The sequence below is a fragment of the Megalobrama amblycephala genome, linkage group LG12 (genome assembly GCF_018812025.1).
Source record: "Megalobrama amblycephala isolate DHTTF-2021 linkage group LG12, ASM1881202v1, whole genome shotgun sequence".
Lineage (NCBI taxonomy): Eukaryota > Metazoa > Chordata > Actinopteri > Cypriniformes > Xenocyprididae > Megalobrama > Megalobrama amblycephala.
In genome coordinates, this window is record NC_063055.1 from 36,784,001 (window position 1) to 36,807,646 (window position 23,646).

General features: G+C 36.0%; 1 protein-coding gene across 1 annotated transcript; it reads right to left on the reverse strand.

Annotated features, from left to right (window-relative positions):
* Positions 1–241: 241 nt before the first annotated feature.
* Positions 242–22,118, reverse strand: npy8br (neuropeptide Y receptor Y8b). Its single transcript, XM_048210989.1, has 2 exons — positions 21,480–22,118; positions 242–5,963 (listed from the first exon to the last, which is right to left on the reverse strand). The coding sequence occupies exon 2, from the start codon at positions 5,768–5,770 to the stop codon at positions 4,637–4,639; it is 1,134 nt and encodes a 377-aa protein (XP_048066946.1). The 5' UTR covers positions 5,771–5,963; positions 21,480–22,118; the 3' UTR covers positions 242–4,636.
* Between the last annotated feature and the right edge of the window lie 1,528 nt (positions 22,119–23,646).

The window sequence follows — 23,646 nt, forward strand, 5'->3', positions numbered from 1 at the left end:
GGGGATTCATTCTCTCTCTCAGCTGTCTGTGCCTTTCTCTGTGCTGTGTCCGTTGCAGATCTACAAACATTAACTGAACAGATCAAAACTTAAAGCATATTTAAAGTTAAGCATCAGCTGCTCTCAGAAATGAGTAACATGCATTAACAAACACAAAAGAAGTGCAAGATATAGAGAGGTTAAAAGTTTTAATATACATGAAAGTATACATTCAAGAATTGAGGAAAAACATCAATAGAAGTTCGATATAAACTTTGGTCCTTTTTATATGTACATCATTACCAAATATCCAATGACATGAATGATGTACAAATGACTACACCGTTGAGAATACTTCAGAGAACATTAGTTGGCCATCTATTCTTCATAAACCAAAGCACATGCTTGGCAGAATTTTAATTGAATTTTCTTGACTAGAAAATAAAATGACACTCATAGGACTTTGGTTCTCCTTATGAAATGAGGCCATAATGAGTCAAATAATGATTCCAGATCATGTAGAACTACCTAACCTGATTTAAGACACTAAATCTTGTTGAGTATGTTACATGAATTATGATTTCTCATTTCTGTAAGCTATGTATGACACATTCCTTTGTCCTGAACAACAAATTATACAGATGTGAATGCTCAATGATATATAAAAGAACATTTAGTATTGTGTTATAATATAAAATTAGGTGCGTATAGTGTTGAGAGCTGCAATTTATCCAGGTGATTTTTGAATACTTCACTGGGTTTGTAAACAGCGTTATTATACTGTATATTTCAGCCTCACGAATGGAAATCTGCCGTATATGACTTTGTGTTTATGGTAGGTCTATTGTAAATGCTTTATTGCGAGCAGTCCAGATACCAACTTGATGCTAAACAGCCAGCTGACCTCAGGCACACGCCACTATTGTGGCCAGCAAAATGAGAAAAAAATATTGATTCACATAAATACCTCAAAGCAATTTTCTAAAGGTCTATTGCTGAAATATAGGCTTCCCACATTGTCCGCTTTCCAGTCAATAACTGACCCTCCAATGTTTGAAAAGAAGAGAGAGAGAGAGAGAAACAGAGAGAGGAAAACTACTCACCAAGAGTTGATGCTTCTGAAATATATTGTATCACACCATAAATATCTTTTTAAATGGTGACTGAATGTTTAAACTTTTCCAGGTGAATGGTTACAATGTTTTTATGGCTACACATTAATGCCTTTCACTCTTCAGAAACTCTCAATGCAACCATGCTTTTGAAAAACTCAAGCTAGTATAGTTAAAGCATAAATCTTCCCATTCAGTCAGGCCTTAAAAACAACATGGACCATTTCAGCAAAACACAATGAATAAAATCAATAAAAGTAAGCATGTAGAGCTACACGGCATGTGAAAAAAAGCGAACAAACGCTAGTCAATGTGCTCTCAGTGCTAACAGCTTTGCTTAATAAATAATAAGAGCAGTGTTTCTCTATGGTCTGAACTGTAACAGAGAGGAAATATCTGATTAATATCAAGCTAGATATCATCAGTGAGAACTTAGGCCCTGTCCCAAATGATGCACAAGTTTTTGTCGAGGTGTCACATTTGTCATGTTTCATGATTTAGTACGATACTATGTGTCGTTTTGCGAAGCCTTCACAGCAGGCTACTTTTTAGCAGCTTATGTGGCATTGTGCCGCCAAAACATTGACTATGAGGACTGCGAGGGTTGATGGTGTCATTTGGGACAGGGCAATAACAACATGTTATGGTTGGCAATACAGTGACAGATAACAGATATAGGTATTTCAAAAGTATAAAAACATAAGGATGGCAAGATATTAGTGTATAATGATCCATGTCGAAGTATACCCTTGTGAAAAAGAACACTTTAGCATACCTTTAAAAAAGGGAATTATTATGGAAAAAGTAGACTTTATAAGGATATATTGAACTGAATGTTTTAGGACACTTAAGTGCATGTTAATTGGAATTAAATGAATATATATAATTATAATTTGCATTTATATTAAATTTTGTGTGTTATTTGACCCACTTAAGTAGGACTTAAGTACATCTTTATATGTCATTTCATAAATACTTCTATTGTCTTTGAAATATAAACACTACTGCCAAATTTACTGACAAGTAATGACTTTAATGTCATTGCTATTTAAATTTGTAGGTCATGTATTTAAAATATTTGTAATTACACATTTGTAATGATGAAGTTACAATTTTTAATGAACACACTACAATTAAAATTATAATCAAATACTTTACATGTGCTTTAGTATGTTAGTCAACACATCAAAATAAGTGTACTTCTTTAAAGCACAACAAAATTATGTGATTTTAGTGATTCATGATGATTAAAAGCTAGTTTAAAACAAAACCTCTAATTTGACATTACAAAAGTGTATTTAAGTATGTTAAGAAACAGCATGAAAGCATACTTCAAGTGCACTTAAGTGGCCTTTTGTTTAATTGATATTAACTGCAAGTTCAGTTGTTTTAAAAATACACTTTTACAATTTAAAGTACATTACAAGTTCACATTCAATACAGTTAAGCACACTTCTTTTTCACAAGGGTACACTAAGATAAGTGGCATTTTAGTAATCTTAATCCAATTTAATTGTAAATTAGTGACCGGAATACTAGCCCAGAAACTTCAAATAAAGTTGATCGATCATTTCCAACATGTGACTAGATGTCTGACATTTGCAGAGTGTTTCAAAGTGTTATTATTCTAATAACTAAATAAAATGATATGACGTTTTGGCCACATATACATATTACAGATATTACTTGCATGCACTTTGCTTTGTTTTGAGCCTCAGTGAAAGTACAAATGAGGAACTTAATCTATAATTCACTTGAATAGCTTTGGCAAAGGAGGACACAGCGTATTTATATTGACTAACATTTAGAGCAGTGAAACACATTACAGCTGTCACACATAGCAACAAAATGTGTAAATTATAGTACATATCAATTTAAAAAGAGCAGACATTCTAATCCTAATCAATGACACAATGTGCTTATATAGTCGTGGTGTTGGATTATAACTATTATAAATAACTCTTATATGTGTTTCAAATGTACACATTATACACATATTGCTAGTTCTGCACCTTCCTTTAAAGAAATAGTTGAAATTTGTGTCACCAGTTACTCACCTTCATGTCGTTCCAAATTTAAATTTATGGAAGCTTGTTTCTGCCATTATATAAAAAATAAAAAAGGTAATTGACTTTTTATCTGGCAATTCTGACTTTTTTTCTTGCGATATGGCTTTTATAATATCTCAGTTGTGTGTTATAAAGTCAGAATTGTGTGATATAAACTCGCAACTCTGAGAAAAAAGTCAGTCTTTTTTCCCTCAGAATTAAATCTCGCAATTCTGAGGAAAAAATAAGTCAGAATTACGAGATAAAAAGTGACAATTATCTTTTAAATTGTTTTATTCCGTGGCAAAAACAAGCTTCCATACCATTTACTTTCTTTTCTTATGAAACAGAAAAGGAGAACGGTTGTTTTTTTCCATGCAGTTGCAACAAATTTGGATTGAAGCTTTTAAGCTTCAAAAGGGACAACAAAGTACTATAAAAGTATCAGAAAAGTGGTCCATATGAGTCATGTGCTGTATTTCAGGTCTTGTGAAGCCAAATGATAGCTCTGGATGAGAAACAGACAGAAATTTAAGTCATCCGCCCTAGCGCTCCTTTAGCATGTTCAAAGAGTTTATGAGAGAATGAATCATTATTTTGAATCAGATGTTTACATTGAATCCAAATGGATCAAAATGGCAGTCTGATTGATCCATTTTCCAAAACATAATGATCTGGATCTGGAGTCATTAACAGCTGACTACGGGGAAGATTTTCAGTTGATAATGACATAATTTTCCTGTCAAGGCTATTGTTTGATTTCAGAAGACTTGGAACAAAGCACACAGGTCATACGATCTAGGTTTAGGATATTTTTATAGTGTTTCTCTGTCCTTTTTGACAGCTTCAGTCCACTTTCATTGCAATTACATGAAAAGAGCGACAAACACAGTCTTCAGAATATCTACTTTTATGTTCCACGGCAGAAAGAAAGTCACACAGATGACACAAGGGTGAGTAAATGATGACTGAATGTGTATTTTAGGTGAATTATCCATTTAATAGTGACAAGAATCTAAATAGTTCATGTCTTTTGCTGTTACTAAGTCATATACTTCCTCCACAGGCCTAACCTGGACAAAGACAGTGAGAAGAAAAGGCCTTCACTCAGTATTTCATTATAACGTCTCAGAGAGAGAACCTTGCTCTAAATAGGGAAAATAGTTTTCTGTGCCACTGAGAACTCACCATATAATGAGCACAACACCAACATGTTTAATTGGCCATTTCAGCAGTGGTTAAAACATCAACACAATTTACTTGGTCCTCATCTGCAGATCCCAGCAACAATTAACCATTCCTTATATGTTTCAGACCATTTCCGTGTTAAAAGAAGACAAGTGGACATCTTTAAATCTTGAAATATCACAGACTTTCACTGTCCAAATTGGGATTCTGCACCTCAAATTCCGTCATGAAACTTGCACAGATTGGCTGACAGTGTTCTCAAGCCATCTCTGAGTGCTTGAAGAAACGTAAAAATCGTCTTCTAGTACATTAAATGGCCTCTTTCTGTTCCAAACTGTTTTTCTTGTGCGGTTGGTAAGTGCTAGTGGAGCCATTGCTCAGGATGGAGCCTTTAGTAATGCCCGTACTGACCGTGGACAAAGGGAAACTCTCGTAACTCTCGGGCGGCCCCCAGCAGCGGCATCTGGAAAGCAGCGATTTCAGCTCCTTCTGGAAGTTATTGTTCAGGAACCCATAGATCACTGGATTGACACATGTCGACGCCATGGCGGTGAGGTGACAAGCTGAGAAAATAGCATCATGCTGGCATGCGGGAATGGCCTCGTGGTTCCAGTCAAAAATTGTGTTGAAAACATTCAGCGGCAGCCAACAGAGGGCGAAAGCTGCTACGATTGAGGCTAGCATGGCGTTGACTCGCTTTGAGCCTTTGGCCTTTTTCTGCCGTCCACCTCGAGCCCTTTCGACCATGTCTTTACGCCGGCTGAGACGCAGGAATATGCGGAAATAGCAGACTAGAATGAGCGCCAACGGTAAGCAGTACTGGCACAGCAGCAGCGTTGTGGTATAAGTGAGCCGGTTGCCCTCAGACGGCCACTGCTCTATGCAGATGAAGTGATCGCTGAAGGGGTTGAAGGGAAGACTGAGGTTGTGGAAGGGCGAGTTTGTGAGGATGTTGAAGGAAAGGAATGGAAGGGAGATAAAACACGCTACGATCCAAATAACCGCTACAGCCAGGTAGGAGTGTCTGACGACTGGCTTCCAACCGGTGGGATGGATGATGAGCTGGTGCCTTTCCAAGGCGATGAGAACCATGGAGAAAATCGAAACTGTGACGGACATACACTGGACGAATGGTGTCACCTTACACAGAGCTTCGCCCAAAATCCAGCGATCCATTAGGGTGTAGATAATGGTGACCGGCAAACACACCAGGCAAACAAGGATATCAGAGCATGAGAGGTTGACGATGAAGATGTTGGTCACGTTGCGCATCTCTTTCTGTCGTGTGATGACTAAGACCAGGCAAGTGTTGCCCACCAGGCCCACCGCTAACATGGTGCTGTATGCTACAATAAGGAAAGTGGTGCTGCTGAGAGAGGTTGGACAGACGGGATCCTCTAATAACCAAGACCCAGAGCTGTTGTTCAGATGAGACCGCTCCATCGCCGCTCAGTTGCAGTTGAGTCTCTTGAAATGTATGATGACCGCTCTGTCTGGCTTACTCTCCAGGGAAGTGAGAAAATGAAGTGGAAATGTCAAGCGTAAGACTGCTCCTTCCCAACACCAATTTTCTTTTAGTTTCCGAGTTGTCTCATCTTGTTTTCTGGCATACCACAGAACTGATGATCTGTGAAACCTGTGGACAGAATGATAAAAAAAAATGTAAAAAAAGCTTTCAGGATCAGAAGAAAAACCAAAGTTGTAAAACATGACAACAATATGAAATCCCCCCACTTGGATTCATTCAAATTGGAGCATTTGCTCCCTCTAGATATCCAAAAAGAGAAATTTGTGATCATTAAATTTCATGATTATAGGTAAAAACAAACAAAACAACTGTTGTTCTAAAATGCTGTTGCATAAAAAAATATACATTTGGTCAGTCCAATCAAGTTGCATCATCTACACAGTTAAATCAACGCTGCTCAGAGTACATATGAAGAGTTTGGTTCCAAAACGCAATAACTCCATTTTGCTTATTTTGAGTAAAAAGGTGTTTTCTTTACAAAGAAAGATGAAAACCCCTATTTTCTGTTTCAAACTTTCACATAGCATCTTTTGGATATAAAAACATTAAAAATTCAAATCTACATTTTGATTTTAAAAAGTTTATTATAAAAATGTATTATTTTTTTCCCCAAAATGCAATAAATCCATGACACTTTTTTTTCAAAATGCAATTAATCCATCAATATAAAAGTTATTTTTCAAACTGAAAATACACAACAAAGTAAGTTGATTCACATATATGACAAAGTCTAAACAATATTTATCTTATATTCAGCCATTTTTCTAAAAATACATTCAGCCGTCGCTCCCAAAATGGTCATCTTGTTAATGTTATGAATTATTTGTCATTACGGATTAAAGAGTATCTGGCGCCACCGCACGGTTAAATAAACACATTTGCAGAGTACGATGGTATTAAAAACGGCTTTTGAAAAAGCCTTTAATGTTTACAGTGCGTAGAATGGTGCGCTGTGATTGGTTGAGAGCGGATATATCGCGTTCTGCAGAAAAAGGAGACTGGCGTTTGTCATGTTTTGGGAAGAAAGGGAGAAAACATGACAGAATAACATGACGGATATCGCATTTTGCGCAAAATTAATAAATGACTTTTCAATATCGACCAGATACAATACTGATTTTGGCAGAAACTCAATTTTTTGAAAATGGCATTTATCGCGTTTTGGAACCAAACTCTTCATATGGTCCCTCTCTAAATAATGTTAAAGTAACACTGAAGCAGAGTTTAAGTTAATGAGATAATTAAGCAATTAATAAGGCTGTGACTGAAGTCAGTTGTAGTTCTTGTGTTTCTCTTTTCTTCAGTGATTCTGCTTGTTAACAGCAGGTGTTCATCACTAATACACAATCATCACTTAATTAATTGCTTAATTATCTCATTAACTTTAACTCTGCTTTAGTGTTATTTTAACACTATTTAGAGAGGGACCATGTGTACTCTGAGCAGAGCTGATTTAACTCTGGAGATTTTGCTGTGTACCCACCCCTCATTTCATTCAAACACACACAGGCAAATTAGTGGCAAGATGCTAAAAATAGGTGCATGACGTCCCTGTCTCGTACAGTCACGTAAAACTGAGAAACACATTGTCATAAATGAGAACAAAATCTAGACCTTTTCAAGTGATCTGTGTTAAAGCAAAGCTGAGTGCTTATCTTTCTGTTCACAAAAATATTCTTATTATAGAGAAATGGGACAGACAGAGGCGTCTTGTTCTCTTCTTTGATATTTCTTTTGTTCTGTTCTTTTTGACTCTAGTCGTTTCATTACTTTAACGTATTCTCTTCATCTCCCTCTTTGTATTCAGCACATACAACACAAAAGTAGTGAATTATGAAACATTCTCTGGTAAATCTCTTTTTTTTGGGGCAGTCTACCTAACACCCCAAAAAGGGCAAATACATCACAAGCAGGCAAAAAAAATTAAAAAAAAAAGCCTCATAAATTTTAATTCTGATTGCAGCTTGTATTATGAATTTTTAATGCAGCAACAGTGAAAAAATATATAAATATCAACACTGTAATAATAACAGACACTCAGTTCAGTAACTCTACTAGAGAGGAATCTTATCCAGACAACACAACAACATGAATATGATTTGACTTCACAAATCTATCTATAAAGGAAAAACATTATACTTTGGACTAACTTAAAAAAACATGTTTTATTGCTTACAGCCAAATTTATTTATTTTTATTTGTTTAAATTATATTTATGGTTTGACTCAAACCTTAAATTTTGAGTTAATATTAATCAAAAATATTTCTTATCCCATGGGAAAAAAACAAAACAAAAAAAAAACATACAAAGTAAAAAGATTATTTATTATAAAGGCCATTAATCAATATATTTTCTTAGACACAAACAAAAATGTTATTTAATAGGTCAAAATAATATAATGGCTTTTTACAATTTAATGGGTTATGCTGCCTTCACATGCTCTCAGAATTATCATAAATATGTGTTTCCTAGGTAAAAATTGCACATGAACATCCTCCCATTTGAATGTGATGAGCTCGTAATTACGACTTCAGAAGTAGGAATTATCAAATTTCCGATAGCTCATGAAGGCAGCATTACTTCACCCAAAAATGAAAATTCTGTCATTAATTACTCACCCTCATGTCGTTCCACACCAGTAAGACCTTCCTTCATCTTCAGAACACAAATGAAGATAGTTTTGATGAAATCCGAGAGTTTTTTTTTTTTAATCTCCCATAGGAAGCAATGAAATCACCACATTCAAGGTCCAAAGAAGTAGTAAATACATTGTTAAAAATAGTCGACATGACTCCACTGACGAAAATACTTTTTGCGTGCAAAAACAAAACAAAAATAACGACTTTATTCAACAATAACAACTTTATTCATAACATTAAGGCTGAACCACTGCAGTTATGTTGACTATTTTAACAATGTTTTTACTACTTCTCTGGACCTTAAATGATGGTAATTACGTTACCAAAAAAAACTCTTGGATTTCATCAAAAATATCTTAATTTGTGTTCTGAAGATGAACGAAGGTCTTACAGGTGTGGAACGACATGAGGGTGAGTAATAAATGACAGAATTTTCATTTTTGAGCCTGGTCTCATTAGAAAAACGTGGGAACGTACCCGTGGGAATGTTTTCACGAGTCCCAAAATACGTACCAATACGTACATATCACTGTAATTTCGATGTGAAATGTTCACTGAGTGGCGCTAAAAGCATGTTCACTTTTTTGCCGGAACAGATAAAGATGAATATGGTACGTTTTTATGACATTGGTTTTTATACGAATCACCGCAGTTCTGATTTGAAATAAACCTACCCAATAGTCTTAACAAAAACAAACGTGACATAAAAAGCATCCGTAATCGTGACGTTTTAGTTTGTTTTGATCTCTCATCTTTGAGCTCTTTTACCGAGACTCATTTTTCACGGGATTTGTACCCAAGGCTTCCTCGTTTTAAGTACAACTCTGTATCAGCTGAGCTACCGAGCAAGTTTATGTCAGAAAAGTGAAACATACGGAGCTGGTTAAGCGATGCAAAGTCCAAAATATATTTGTTTACAAATCGTGCACTATGGTAAAAAGCGTTTTGAAGTCATAACATAATATTGTGCAAGGAGACGTGAAAACAAGTCTTTATTAATCCATAATCTGACCCCATAATCGTAACTGTGTGAAAATGATAAAAAGCGCTTTGCTGTTTAAGAAAAAAAAAAAAAATTAGCTATAATAATAAAACTAAAAACGTTTTATCATTGATCAAACGTTGATCAAACGTTAGCTATAATAATAAAACTAAAAACTTTGATCATTGATCAAACGTTTATAGTTTTATTATTTTAGCTAATATTTTTTTTTTCTTAAACAGCAAAGCGCTTTTAATCATTTTCACACAGTTACGATTATGGGGTCGGATTATGGATTAATAAAGACTTGTTTTCACGTCTCCTTGCACAATATTATGGTGCCATCGAACGTTTTTTTTTTACAAGATGTAATATAAGTCTAAGGTGTCCCCTGAATGTGTCTGTGAAGTTTCAGCTCAAAATACCTCATAGATTTTTTTTTTTTTAATAAAATTTTTTAACTGCCTATTTTGGGGCATAATTAGAAATGCACCGATTCAGGCTGCGGCCCCTTTAATTGCTTGCGCTCTCCGCCCCCTCCCGAGCTCTCGACTCTATCATTGCATAAACAAAGTTCACACAGCTAATATAACCCTCAAAATTGATCTTTACAAAGTGTTCGTCATGCATGCTGCATGCATACATTGGATTATGTGAGTATAGTATTTATTTGGATGTTTACATTTGATTCTGAATGAGTTAATGCTACACTAATGCTACACTGTTGGAGAGATTTATAAAGAATGAAGTTGTGTTTATGAATTATACAGACTGCAAGTGTTTAATAATGAAAATAATGACGGTTCTTGTCTCCGTGAATACAGTAATAAATGATGGTAACTTTAACCACATTTAACAGTACATTAGCAACATGCTAACGAAACATTTAGAAAGACAATTTACAAATATCACTAAAAATATCATGATATCATGGATCATGTCAGTTATTATTGCTCCATCTGCCATTTTTACTACTAACAACAACAACAAAAAAACAGCAGAAAAATTAGGAAATATATTATGAATAATAATAAACAATAGCCTATTTATTGAATGTATAATATCAGCCATCAGATCAGTTATTGTTCAGAACACTAAAAATAAGCAACTATATAATAATAATCTTTACTGGTGCATCCTCAGTAACTGACACAGAACTGGAACAGACTAGAGATGCTTACGTGATGTTATACAACTTTGTTATGAAACTCTTATGGAAGCGCAGGGATGGTGTAGAGACTAAAGCTCAGGGATGCTACCGTTCAATCCCCACTGCACCAAAGTGCCACTGAGCAACACACTTGTTGCTCCAAAAGTCTTGTACTTGCACAAGGGCATAAAACACATACATCCATACTGGGAAACTCTGTCAAAAAATGCGAGCAGAAAACCTGATAATTAAAGCAGCACTTGCAGCAGCACTCCTTCTCTCCATCTGTCTCACACATTTTTTCTTGATGATTTCTTAAAGTGCTCTGGCTTTGCAGTAATAGTTACTGAGCCTGCACATATAAGCACACTGGCAGGTGATGAATAAGCCAGTGAGGTTTAACAATGGGAATCTAATTATGAGCAGAATCCTGCTGTGTTAAACCCATCTGATTTCCTCAAGCCAGAGTGAGACTTCAGTACAGCTCAAATACATACGGCTACGGAGAAAAATACATCCTTTCGCTTTGGCCTGTCTCTCATTTGGCTGAGAAAATACTTAGCCAATCATAGTAAATACATTATTATATACAACAATATGAATATTCCAAACAATTAATAACCTAAACTGCAGCAAACAGAATTGCAAAGAAATTGCCCTGTTAGTTTTCGCAGTCCATCTCCGAGTCTACTCATCACTGCATGACCGCTGGAAAAAAGGGCACACTCATTAGCAGTCTTTAAAAGTTAAAATTACAAATGAGACACCCTACTGAAGAAAGTATTTGAAATCAGTGAAACGTCCCTGATTTAAACGAATGACCCGAGGCTTTGATTGGACAGGAGAGAAATAATGCATTAAGAGTGTAATTCTGCATTCAAACAGCCAAATGACATTTAACAGCAGACACCAGATGCAATTATTGCATAAAGCTTGAGACATTACATAATCACCATAACAATAATAGCTGTGATTGGCATTAATGAATAATTCATTAGATTATGTGCATTTAAATTGATTTATGATTGCAGTCTTTGTCATTTTGAGATTGCTGTAGTTTTTTCATTGAATCCACACACACGGTGAGGCCGGTGTTTATTCTCTCCCTCTGCCGAGTCGTTTCCCTGTTGAACCCCAAAGCGGTTTCATTGGCTGAGACAACTTTTTTCATATGCTTTATTCAGTTATCCAGTGTACTTATTCTTAAAGGATTAGTTCACTTTAAAATGAAAATTAGCCCAAGCTTTACTCACCTTTCTTCATTCTGATGAACACAATCTGAGAAATATTAATAAATATCCTGATGGATCCGAGCTTTATAATGGCATTGAATAGGGGTCACGAGTATGAAGCTGAAGAAAGTGCTTCCCTCCCCATCCATCTATTATAAACATACTCCACACAGCTCCGGGGTGTTAATAAAGGCCTTGAAGAGAAGTGATGCGTTTGTGTAAAAAAAATCCATATTTAACAAGTTATGAAGTAAAATATCTAGCTTCCGCCAGACCACCTTCCATATTCAAGTTACGAAACAAATGGAACTGCCGTCGCATCAGTTAAGCTTTTTCCATAAGTTGAATAGGGAAGGCGTAGGATGTAGCGTAAGCTTTTTGAATTGCAAGAGTTTTACACTTTCTGCGTAAGCATAATACAAAAGGCGGTCTGGTAGAAGCTAGATATTTTACTTCATAACTTGTTAAATATGCATATTTTTCCTACAAAAATGCATCGCTTCGCTTCAGAAGGCCTTTATTAACCCCCGGAGCTGTGTGGAGTATGTTTATGATGGATGGATGTGGAATGGATGGAGGCACTTTCTTCAGCTTCATACTCATTGATCTTTCTCACTGCCATTATAAAGCTTGGATGCATGATGCAATGAAGCTGATTTCTGACAGACTTTTGAGGCAGTGTAACATAGACATGCCACTTCTCCTGGAAGATCCGGGAGTCTCCTGCATATTGATAGCTGCTCCCTGACAGGCGCAAGTTATATACAATATCCCGGAAATCGAGCAAGCGAGAGAGAAAGCCTGTTTCCATCTGGTAATAAGAAGCGATTTCAGTGAACCTATCACAAGTGGTCAGCCAAGACACATTACACCACCGTTACACCAGGTATTATCACGCGTTTCAAATGCATCTTCTGTGACCACTTTCGTTCGGATTTTGTGGAGGCTCTCGCCTGTTTTTTCATCAAACTACTTCACTTTCAGCACACAAATACAAGTAAATAAACGAACCCATGTAAGTCAGTTTATGCAAATAAATATAATAGAATATAATAATATATAATAAAATATAATATTTTAATAATATTATTATAATAAAATGGGGTGCTGTGGTGATAACTAAGCAAATACTGAATTACTCCAATACTAATTTCTTGGTAGAAAGGACACCAAAAGTGAAAAAGTAGGTAAAAAATGTACATTTACACATGAACTATTTATCAGCCGTAACTTTAAGACGCCATATTTTTTTAGTGTCACAGAATGGAAAGCCCAGGATTGTGGGATATCAAAGGCAGCAAAGGATACAACTATGCTGCCTTCAAAAATCGATCAGATGAAGGTATCTCAGGAGACAGGAAGTGATACAATCATTGCATTTGGACATGCCTTAGTGCCTTCCTACCTCTGTATCCTGCCTGCCGAAGCAGCATTTTTCAGCTTTCGGATGCAGCCTAAATGAGACACAGGTGAAAGTAATGGGTAACTAACATGGGAGTAATGAGTAAATATGGAGCCCGAAACTAAACAGAGCAGAGAAACAGGAACTAATGGAAACAAAACATAATGTCAAAATAAAAGTCTACATAACAGAACATAACCGTCACTATACTTAAGTGTGAAATGAGTGTAATGTTTTCAGACACTTGATTGCATGTTACTTACAATTAAATGAAAATGTATTATAGTTTATTTATATTTAATGCAAATACTTTAACTTAGTGCTTTTTTGACATACTTCAGTAGAACTTAAATGTAGTTTCATGATTGTGTTTGAAATATGGTAAAAGTGTTCTGCCGAACAGACTGACAATCAGTGGTAAACTAAAATATACTTCTGTGTCATTTCTATTTAAACTTGTTTATCATGTATTTAAATATATTTGTAATTACACATTTGTAAGAAGGAAGTTGCAATTCAGTACATTTAAAATATATTAACTTTAAATGTAATATCAAACAACATACTACAGTTAAAATGATAATCAAGTATTTTACATGTGCTTTAGTATGCAAGTCCACATCAAAATAAGTGTACTTCATTAAAACTTGCATTAAAGAAAAACTTTTAATTTGACATTATTACAAAGTGCACCTTTTAAAAAAGTACTAAAGTGTGTTGAGAAACATTCATGAGAGTGTACTCTCTTCAAGTAGCCTTTTATTTAATTAATGGTATATTATCTGCAAGAACAGTTTATATATACTTTAAAGATTTTAATTGTCTTTAAATTGAGTACACTTTTTCACAAGGGTTAGCATCAGCATTATTTAATAAATGATTTGGTCATTAATGATTATGGAAATGAGCAGCGTGAAGATTCTTTTGGGGAAGAAAGATTGAGGGCAAATAAATGCTGCAATTTTCATCATTCCCTTGAAGAAACGCACCATCGGCCCTTTATAGGAGAATCCATCTAAATAGAAATAACTAGCTTAAGTGTAATTAACATAGATCCCGAAGGGTTATTGCAGTTAACTTACAAGTGACAGTAAATCAATCACAGAGTTTCAGCCCAGATGTACCTCACATACGGCTGATAAGTGGTAATAAAGCTCATTATTGCCCCCATCTCTAACCGCCCCTCTATAAAGGACACTGATTGTTTTCAATTAGGATGCTGTAGACTCTGCCAATGAATCTCCTCCTGTGACAGTGTGTTGAAATGAAGCAGAGACACTCTGTTCAATATCCGAGAAAAAGAGCACATGATGCACCATTGCTTGCACACACAAAGGTTAAAACCTCAAAAACAACTTCCCCACAGAGCTCTTGAATCGTTCTCCATGACTCCTCCATTTTCAAACAGACGACATGGAGGAAAGAGACTTCTGGTCAGCCCTGATATGCTGTTGACTTATTTCAGACAGCTGTAACAGTAAGCTTAACGTGTTAACGTTTCTAGGTGGGCCTAGCTGGTTATTTGCTGTATCTGTTATGGTTTAGCACCTTCTGGTAGATGACCTTTCTGATAAAGAAAAAAAAAATACAACGTGAGTGCACTTTTTTTACAGTTCAAGGCTCACGTAACTACATCTGGTTAGACCATTTCCTGTTTTCTCTTTCGGCGGTGGACAGGGGTCAGCATGGGCACCCTGACTGGTCAGCAGCTATGCAGCTCCATACACAACAAACTGATGCACTGTGTATTCTGACACCTTTCTATCAGAACCAGCATTAACTTCTTGAGCAGTTTGAGCAACAGTAACTCGTCTGTTGGATCAGACCACACGGCCCAGCCATCAATGAGCCTTGGCCGCCCATGACCCTGTCTCCGGTTCACCACTGTTCCTTCCTTGGACCACTTTTGATAGATACTGACCACTGCAGACCGGGAACACTCCACAAGAGCTGCAGTTTTGGAGATGCTTTGACCCAGTCGTCTAGCCATCACTTTCTTCAGTCGAAAAGAAATGAAGGTTTTTGATGAAAACATTCCAGGATTATTCTCCATATAGTGGACTTCAATGGCCTCCAAACGGTTGAAGGTCAAAATGTCAGTTTCAGTGCAGCTTCAAAGGGCTTTAAATGATACCAGATGAGGAATAAGGGTCTTATCTAGAGAAACGATTCATTTTCTAAAACTGTATATGCTTTCTAAACACAAATGATTTTGACCTTCTACTGTTTGGAGGCCATTGAAGTCCACTATATGGAGAATAATCCTGGAATGTTTTCGTCAAAAACCTTAATTTCTTTTCGACTGAAGAAAGAAAGACATGAACATCTTTTTTTTTTTTTTCATCAAATTTTTTTTGGAAAGTGAACTAATCCTTTAATGTTCCATTATAGTAGATGTTTTACAAGTGCCTGATTCATTTTGGAGAGGGGGCCATCATTTTCCTGTCAACTATGTAAGTATTTACAGTTAAAAAGTTCTGAAAGAAGATGGCAGATTTTTTTAGCTCATACTTCCAGGGGTTCTGTGCCAGTCGAACAACTTGTATTGAAATGTATGAGAATGCTAACGGATCTCTCCAGGTATTATAGATCTCTTTGTCAGAAACCAGCTGCCGTGCTCCCAAAAACTACCTAAAGATGAATTTCCTAGCAGGGCTCTCAGCTCATTCGGGGCTGTGCTGGCGCAATAGCTGAGAACAGCTAAAACTGCAGGTCCCTGTTGACTGTAGACTTCTGTTTTGCCAGAAGTGCAGGTATGAATTTTTAAGAGGTGCTGCGTGAGTTCATGACTAAGAAAGAAAAATGAAGTAATGCTGAAACTCAAAGTTGCCTACTTGTAATACATTACCACAAGCCATGCCTATCTTTCTGAAACTTAACTGTACCTGTGTTTGGAGACAGAAGTGACAGTGCCTGTTATTCCAGAATTGCTGTATGGAAAACATGCCACAACTTTTTTTGCCAACACTCAAGCTTCAAAAACCTGTGCATCAGCATGCATAAGGCAAAGAGCGCCTATATTTATAACAGAGCCTGCCACGGGCAAACACACCCTGTGATAGCAGGAGGGATCCAAGATGAGCTTTAGCTTTGATAGTTCTCAGATGTGGCACAACCTACAGGGCTCCAGTCGAATGAAAAACATGCATGTTTTATTAAAGTTAATGAACAGTGGCCTGCTGTGATGTGTGGACAGAAATGCATTAGTTGTTTTATATTGTAAAGGGTAAAATCATGATTTGCATTCAAATACAGCAAGTTTTAACCATGTCTCTGTGCCTGCTGAGCATTTATTTAGAAGAAAAACAGCATGAGCTTTACTAAACAGAGGGGTTCAGAAATGTGACACCGCTAACATCTGGGATTTTGTCCTTGATTCTGGAGAGTTTTAGGATTTTGACCGATTTAAAACAAACAAAAGTTCAAATGAAAAAGAAATATTTAAAATAATAATTAAAATAAACCATTATAATAAATAACTACAATTAATGTATAAATTGCGTAATATTATGTAAAAATGAATAATAAATTGATAAATAAAACAATAATAAATACATAAAAAAATATCAAAGTCCTCCTGTGGTGGAAATCAAGTTGTTTATATGTCTATGTGGTGTTTTTAATATGCTTTAAGACAAACCAAATTCATATGAACACCATTGCTGTCTCCAGTATTTTCTCCTTAAAACTGCAGTAAACCAAAGACAGTCTCAAAAACACGGTTTGAAATCACTGGTGTCTGTGACGTCACAAACTACTTTGTAACCAATCATGTCAACGTGCCGGTGGGCTTTAGCATTTCATTAACCATGACCGCTCTGAAGCAGGAGAGTCTCAAGAGAATATATCCTGGTATATTTTCTGTTGATATAAAAAATCATGTAGATTTAGCAATATAGAGGGTGTATGATGTATATTACGATGTTATGATGAACTCTATGTCTTTCTCCACTGACATTAAGGTGTTCAAAGCGTTTGTAAGGATACCGATTGTTAGAAGGCAGCTGTCTGACTTGCGAACGGGAACATGGTTTGTGTAACATTAGCAACACATTATCAGTTGTTTGATAACATAGTCAAGCAAAAGGCTAATCAAATTAATTACTGTTATGTGTCCAACATTGTAAAAAACGATACCATTGTGCAGTGTTTACCTCAGCAAGTTGACCGAGTGGATCTCTGAGTCAGTGGAGGCGGGGCTAATTTGCATATTCATAGATCCACATATAATAATTGAAGCAAGGGTGTAGAGTTATATTCATGCTATTTTAACGCATGAAGATTTTTTTTTTCAAAGGAAAAAAATGATGATCAAAGATGAGTTTTAAGGGATGAAGTTATTGACTACAGGGGGACTATTTCTAGGTTATTAAATGAGTAAATCTAAGTCAATGAACAACTCTTTACTTCCAGTAAAGAACCAGATGCTTTTTGGATTATTCTTAAATTACCCCTGTTGTGCTTTTTCATATATGACCTTTCATAATATAGCTGTTTGTGAATGATCAAAGTGCATGACAAATATAGTTATTGTCTTCCAAAAGAAAGAATCGATTCTGAACTGCCTGAATCGAGTCGTCAGTAATTCCAGTCTCTCTTCCTGCTCAAACATACGCAGGTTTGTAACAAATGTGCATATTATGGTCTTCATTGGCTGCTCGTGAACAACGTCTAATTTGACCCTCAAACACTGTAGCTGTAGCTGAGACTGGAAGAGTTTGGTTCGTGTTTTTGACATTTCAAGAAAATGCAGTTTTCTACTGCGAAAGCAAATCTACTTTGATGCACTTCCAAAGGATGAGGACTCATGCTGTACGGTAAAACTGATGCCATCATTACTGTTCATATCACTGTCTATCAAGTGCTGAGTGTTTGGTTTCCGACACGTGCTGTAAGCGGTCGACCAATCAACAGACGGGACATTCTGACCAATCAGAGCAGAGTAGGCTCTCATAAAGGAGGGGTTTAGAGAGACCGGATCTTTGATTGAACTGTTTCAGACACTGAGGAAAGAGCTGATGCTGCAATGGATATTGTGAGAAAAATTAAGTGTTTTTGACCTTGAATGCTTGTAAACTTATTATACATGATTAAAATCTCACTTGAGTTTAGTCACTTTATATAAAGAATTTATAAAAATTCCTTCAGTGCTGCTGCAGTCCTTCCTCTTCTCAAATCTTACTGTTCAACATGATAAGGGAGAGACAAACAAACTAGTTTTAGATCAGAGAGGCAGCCATCAACTGAACGTGTCAAAGATGAAAGGTGTATCATGGGTGCACTCTGTCAGCCATCTCACTTTCAGACTTTTATAGCATCTCAGTTTTCAGAGAGATAGAAAACTAGCAAGAAGGCTAATAGACCTTATTTTGATACTAAAACCAACAGCTACTACCTCTCTATAACCAAAACTAACTCAGTGATAAAAAACCTAAAGGAACAAGACTTAAAGGATTAGTTCACTTTCAGATTATCCTGAAAATTTACTCACCCCCATATCAACCAAGATGTCCATGTCCTTCTCTCTTCAGTCGAAAAGAAATTAAGATTTTTAATGAAAACATTCCAGAATTATTCTCCATATAGTGGACTTCAATGGCCTCCAGATGGTTGGAGGTCAAAATGTCAGTTTCAGTGCAGCTTCAAAGGGCTTTAAATGATACCAGACGAGGAATAAGGGACTCATCTAGAGAAACCATCGCTCATTTTCTAAAAAAAGATTAAAAGTGTATACGTTTTAACCATGAATGCTCATCTTGAACTAGCTCTCTTCTTCTTCTTCTTCTCTATTTGAATATTCCAGCAGTGTAGACGCTGCTAAGTGTATTACTGCCCTCTACAGGTAAAAGTTTGAATTAAATTGTCATATACAATATGCTAGTGCAAGTATATAACATTTAGTTTATTTGACCTGTGGAGGGCAGTAATACACTTAGCAGTGTCTATACTGCTGGAATATTCAAATAGAGAAGAAGAAGAAGAAGAAGAAGAAGAAGAAGAAGAAGAAGAGAGCTAGTTCAAGATGAGCATTTTTGATTAAAATGTATACAAATTTTAATCTTTTTTTAAAATTGATGGTTTCTCTAGATAAGACCCTTATTTCTCGTCTGGGATCGCGTAGAACGCTTTGAAGCTGCACTGAAACTGCAATTTTGACCTTCAACTGTCTGGAGGCCATTGAAGTCCACTATAAGGAGAAAAATCCTGGAATGTTTTCATCAAAAACCTTAATTTCTTTTCAACTGAAGAAAAAAAGACAGGAACATCTTGGATGACATGGGGGTGAGAAAATTATCAGGAAATTTTAATTTGAAAGTGAACTAATCCTTTAAAGACTTGAGTCAAACCGTTCTAGACCTCAGAAGCAAAACTTCATTTTTAAAAATTATCCATTTCAGGTCACAAGAGATCAGTTAATAAAAACTGGTTTCCCAAAGCTGGCTTCAGAATTCAAAAAACAAAGAATTCTTGAGATGATGCACATACGCATTCTATTTTTAACAATGCCGAGATGACTTATGAATCTGGCTACATATGCTTATTTTTATGAGGCAAAATATGATCATGATAAACCATATGAAATGAGAATACATTTTTCTTTGTCATGCCACCTGTTTTACTGAAACCTTTTGTCTGTGAAGACCTCCAAAACCTGTATTATTAAACTAGAACTGGTACTTACATAAACTAGTATTTTTGTATTAATAAGCAAACACAACGAATTGTCAAACCTTGCCAAAGCTGAACTGATCTGCAGTCAGTCTTAAACTAACATCAAAACATATAGCTGACATTTGTTCCTCATGCACTTATTTATAACTTTATACCACTTATGTAACAGGTGTTTTTAGTTTGCATGTCTTTGGCGGGTGATAATGAGTTGAGTGTGAAATAACATTTATAATGAAAAAGCAGCGCTTGCCCATTTCACCAGCGAGTGTGAAGACAGCGCATGTGAATCAAAGCTTTCGATGCTTCACTGTTTGCATCTGTCTTTGATTCCTTGGGTTGTTAGGCATTTATGACGACAGAGAAACAGCTCTGAAGAGAAACACAGCCCAATTATAATGAGCACAGCAAACCAGTTTTGAATATCCAGCATTTATAATATTCACATGATGGAAATGACTTGGTGTGTTTTTTTCAGAGCCAAGCACTTGTGTTAAGAGGCTGGCTCTTACTGAAAGAGCCATTAGCTTGAGATGAGAAAGATATTTACATATTTCCACAGTAATAAATGCAAAAGCATGAATAATGGCTACGTGACCGTAGCGCATTCTGGTGTACGGAGATTCAACATTTCTTTTCTGTCTTGAATGAGAATGAGATGACATAGTAATTCATTTGATCAATATACTTTGCTAATAACACTAATATTCATATCTGAACTATGATCAATCATGCACCAAAAAAAAAAAAAAAAGCATTTATGGGGACTCTCCATAGACATGATTTTTATTCTGTACACAGGAAACTGTATGCATTTTTTACATTTATATATATATATATATATATATATATATATATATATATATATATATATATATATATATATATATATATATATCCTCATATCCTATGATTTTTCAGCTGTTTTCCTCATGGGGGCCAACAAAAAATGACATTTAGTCCCCATAAAGTAGAGAATACCAAGTACACACACACACACTCACACACAAAACATAAACTGAATAGAACAGAAGAGAACAACAGATTAGAACAGGAAAACAGAATAAACAGAACAGAACAGAATAGAATAGAATAGAACAAATAAGAACAGGTCAGAGCAGTAGAATAGAATAGAATAGAATAGAATAGAATAGAATAAAATATGACAACAAAATAACAGAACACCATAAGAAACCAGAATTTTTCAATATAGAAAATAACAGAATAAAGCAGTGCACGAGAATAGAATAGAATAGAATAGAATAGAATAGAATAGAATGCAGAGATATGATCATAACCATGATCATGCCTACTGACAGCACTGACCAATTGATCCGATCTGAACCGAACATCATCGGAGTCTCCAATGTCATGTACGACTTCGAAAGTATGCAACATCTTTCAGACACTCTGCACCCATAACTGAAGGAGACTGAATCCCTAATGCCACATTGTAAAGATCATTTTACCATGAAACAAATACGCTAAATGTTTCGCTAAGTTCCCCTAATTAAAACCCATTGTGAAACTCTGCTCACGCGCATCTTACCGTGTATGACTGGCGCGAACCCTGTGTCCGTGACTGTAGCTCGATACGGCGCTTTCAGATGTACTGTTCTCTCCTGTGCAGGAGTAACTGGTGGTTTGAGGAGCTGAGGTTTATCAAGCAAACCTGAGGCGCAAGAAGGAGGTGCCTTCAGATATCGAGGGCGAGAGAGACTCGCTCGCACATGGACTCGATCGCGGCGGTGTATCTGTTGACATGGACTTCACCAGAGACCCATTTGTTATAAATAATTATAGGTACTGAAAAACGTTCCAATTATATTGCCTTCAAAAAAAATCCTAATTAAATCCCACATTGAAACTGCAGCCCTCTGTTTTAGCACACAGCTGTGTTCTGTTGAAAAAGGTGTAATCAAAAACAGTGTTTGTGTTTTACCACATAAGGACTTTGGTAAAATGCAGTAAAACAAATATTTTGCATATTCATTTTTCATGCCTGGGTCCTCTGATTTCATGTTGGACATTTGAACATGTTGAAGTTGATATCTATTTAATTACCGGTTCTCATAAATTTAGGAAAAGTCAAGTGTCATCCATGCTTCACTGTTTTTTATGCTTTTGAGCTTTTAAAGGGATAGTCCACCCCAAAACAGTTTCGGTTCTATTATGTTGGATATGTGGTCAATAATTATTTGATTTGAATTAATGTTGAAAGGTATGTTGTTTAAGAGGAATAATCAAAGTAACAGTTATGTAACAGATGTCAATAATGGGTTCAGTGAACTGTATACTTTAAAAGCATGTGTGCAAACATAATTTATTTTTTTAATGGTTGACTTAAATGGTTGATTTTATGACAGCTTAGTCATTTATACTAAGAATAATGGATGGCTTCATAACTCAAAACTTAAAACAAAAATGTTATAATAAATTTCTCAAGCTCAATATTTTTTTGCTCATATACTGCAGTGTATAACATGTCTTCATTTTGGTAAGATATTAAAAGTCCTATAAAGAACCACATTAAGACACAATTATTCTTGAGACTTCAAAGAAATGTAATGCACATTCCCATTAGAGGCACACTCCTATTAGAGCAGTGTCATTAAACACACACTGTGTTTTCTGGAACAATCCATATAGTGCCTCTTCTTGTTCAAATGTTTAATCTGTTCTGCAGGTTTTATCTGGACCTACCTGGAGCTTCCTGGTGCTCTTGTAATTGACATTTCCAAGTGATGTTGTTTTTCCATTCACAGACCACTACTAAGTAGTCTGACTGCACTCTGCATCTACCTTTAAATCTTTAAATTTCAGATTTTTCGACCTACAAATGTGAGAGATAGTGACGTTGCTTAGGGCCGCAGTGTGAATTCATCACTTGAAGCTATTACATGATGGTAATGTTCCTCTTGGTCATGGGACAAAGGTTTATTTTGCCAAGTAGAACATCAACATCTTTAAAGAAAAATAGTCCTAACCCCCACTTGTACAATCCAATAAAAGGGAATGATGGCTGAAAAGAATGTTCAAGGCTCTATAACCTTTTACATTCTGATTGTACAGGAACATTGTGGACCAAAATGATTCTGATCCTGCTTTTTGAAATCACGGTAAGCCCAGGACGCTCACAGTTCTGGTATTTGGCAATTTCATGAATAAAGGTATTGTCAGATTAGTGAAATTTCATGTGCAAAAGGTCCATTATCAATAGTGTAGAGATGTATGAAGCACAGAGCACAGATCACAAGTCACTTTCAAACCAAGCAGCTATCTGTTGGTCAGCATGGCAGATTTGCATGACTAACTTGAACATGAGCGAAACCTGCATGGGGAACTTTTTCGCCCACATACTAAACTCCCGGTTATGCAAATTACTATCAAGCCCCATTCACACCTCCAGCAACTTTTTTCCCTGTATGTCGCAAGTCTCTGTACTGTGAAGACACTTCCCTTATGAAAATTGACCATGGTTTTACTACAAATAAAACAAAACAAAACAAGGTGAATATAGTTCACAAATTAACCATGGTTCCCTTTGGGGAATCTCGCCAGAGAGACCAATCTACTTCGAGTGTAAACTAAACAAGTCAATGCACATTGGCATGCTATATTTGCATATGACTGCCATGCCTTGTTATGTGGGTATAAATAGCATCAGGTCAAGTCACCTTTATTTATATAGCGCTTTTTACAATGTGGATTGTGTC

Coding starts and splice junctions, on each gene's coding strand:
- npy8br (XM_048210989.1), bottom strand. CDS start 5,770: ATGGAGCGGTCTCATCTGAACAACAGCTCTGGGTCTTGGTTATTAGAG.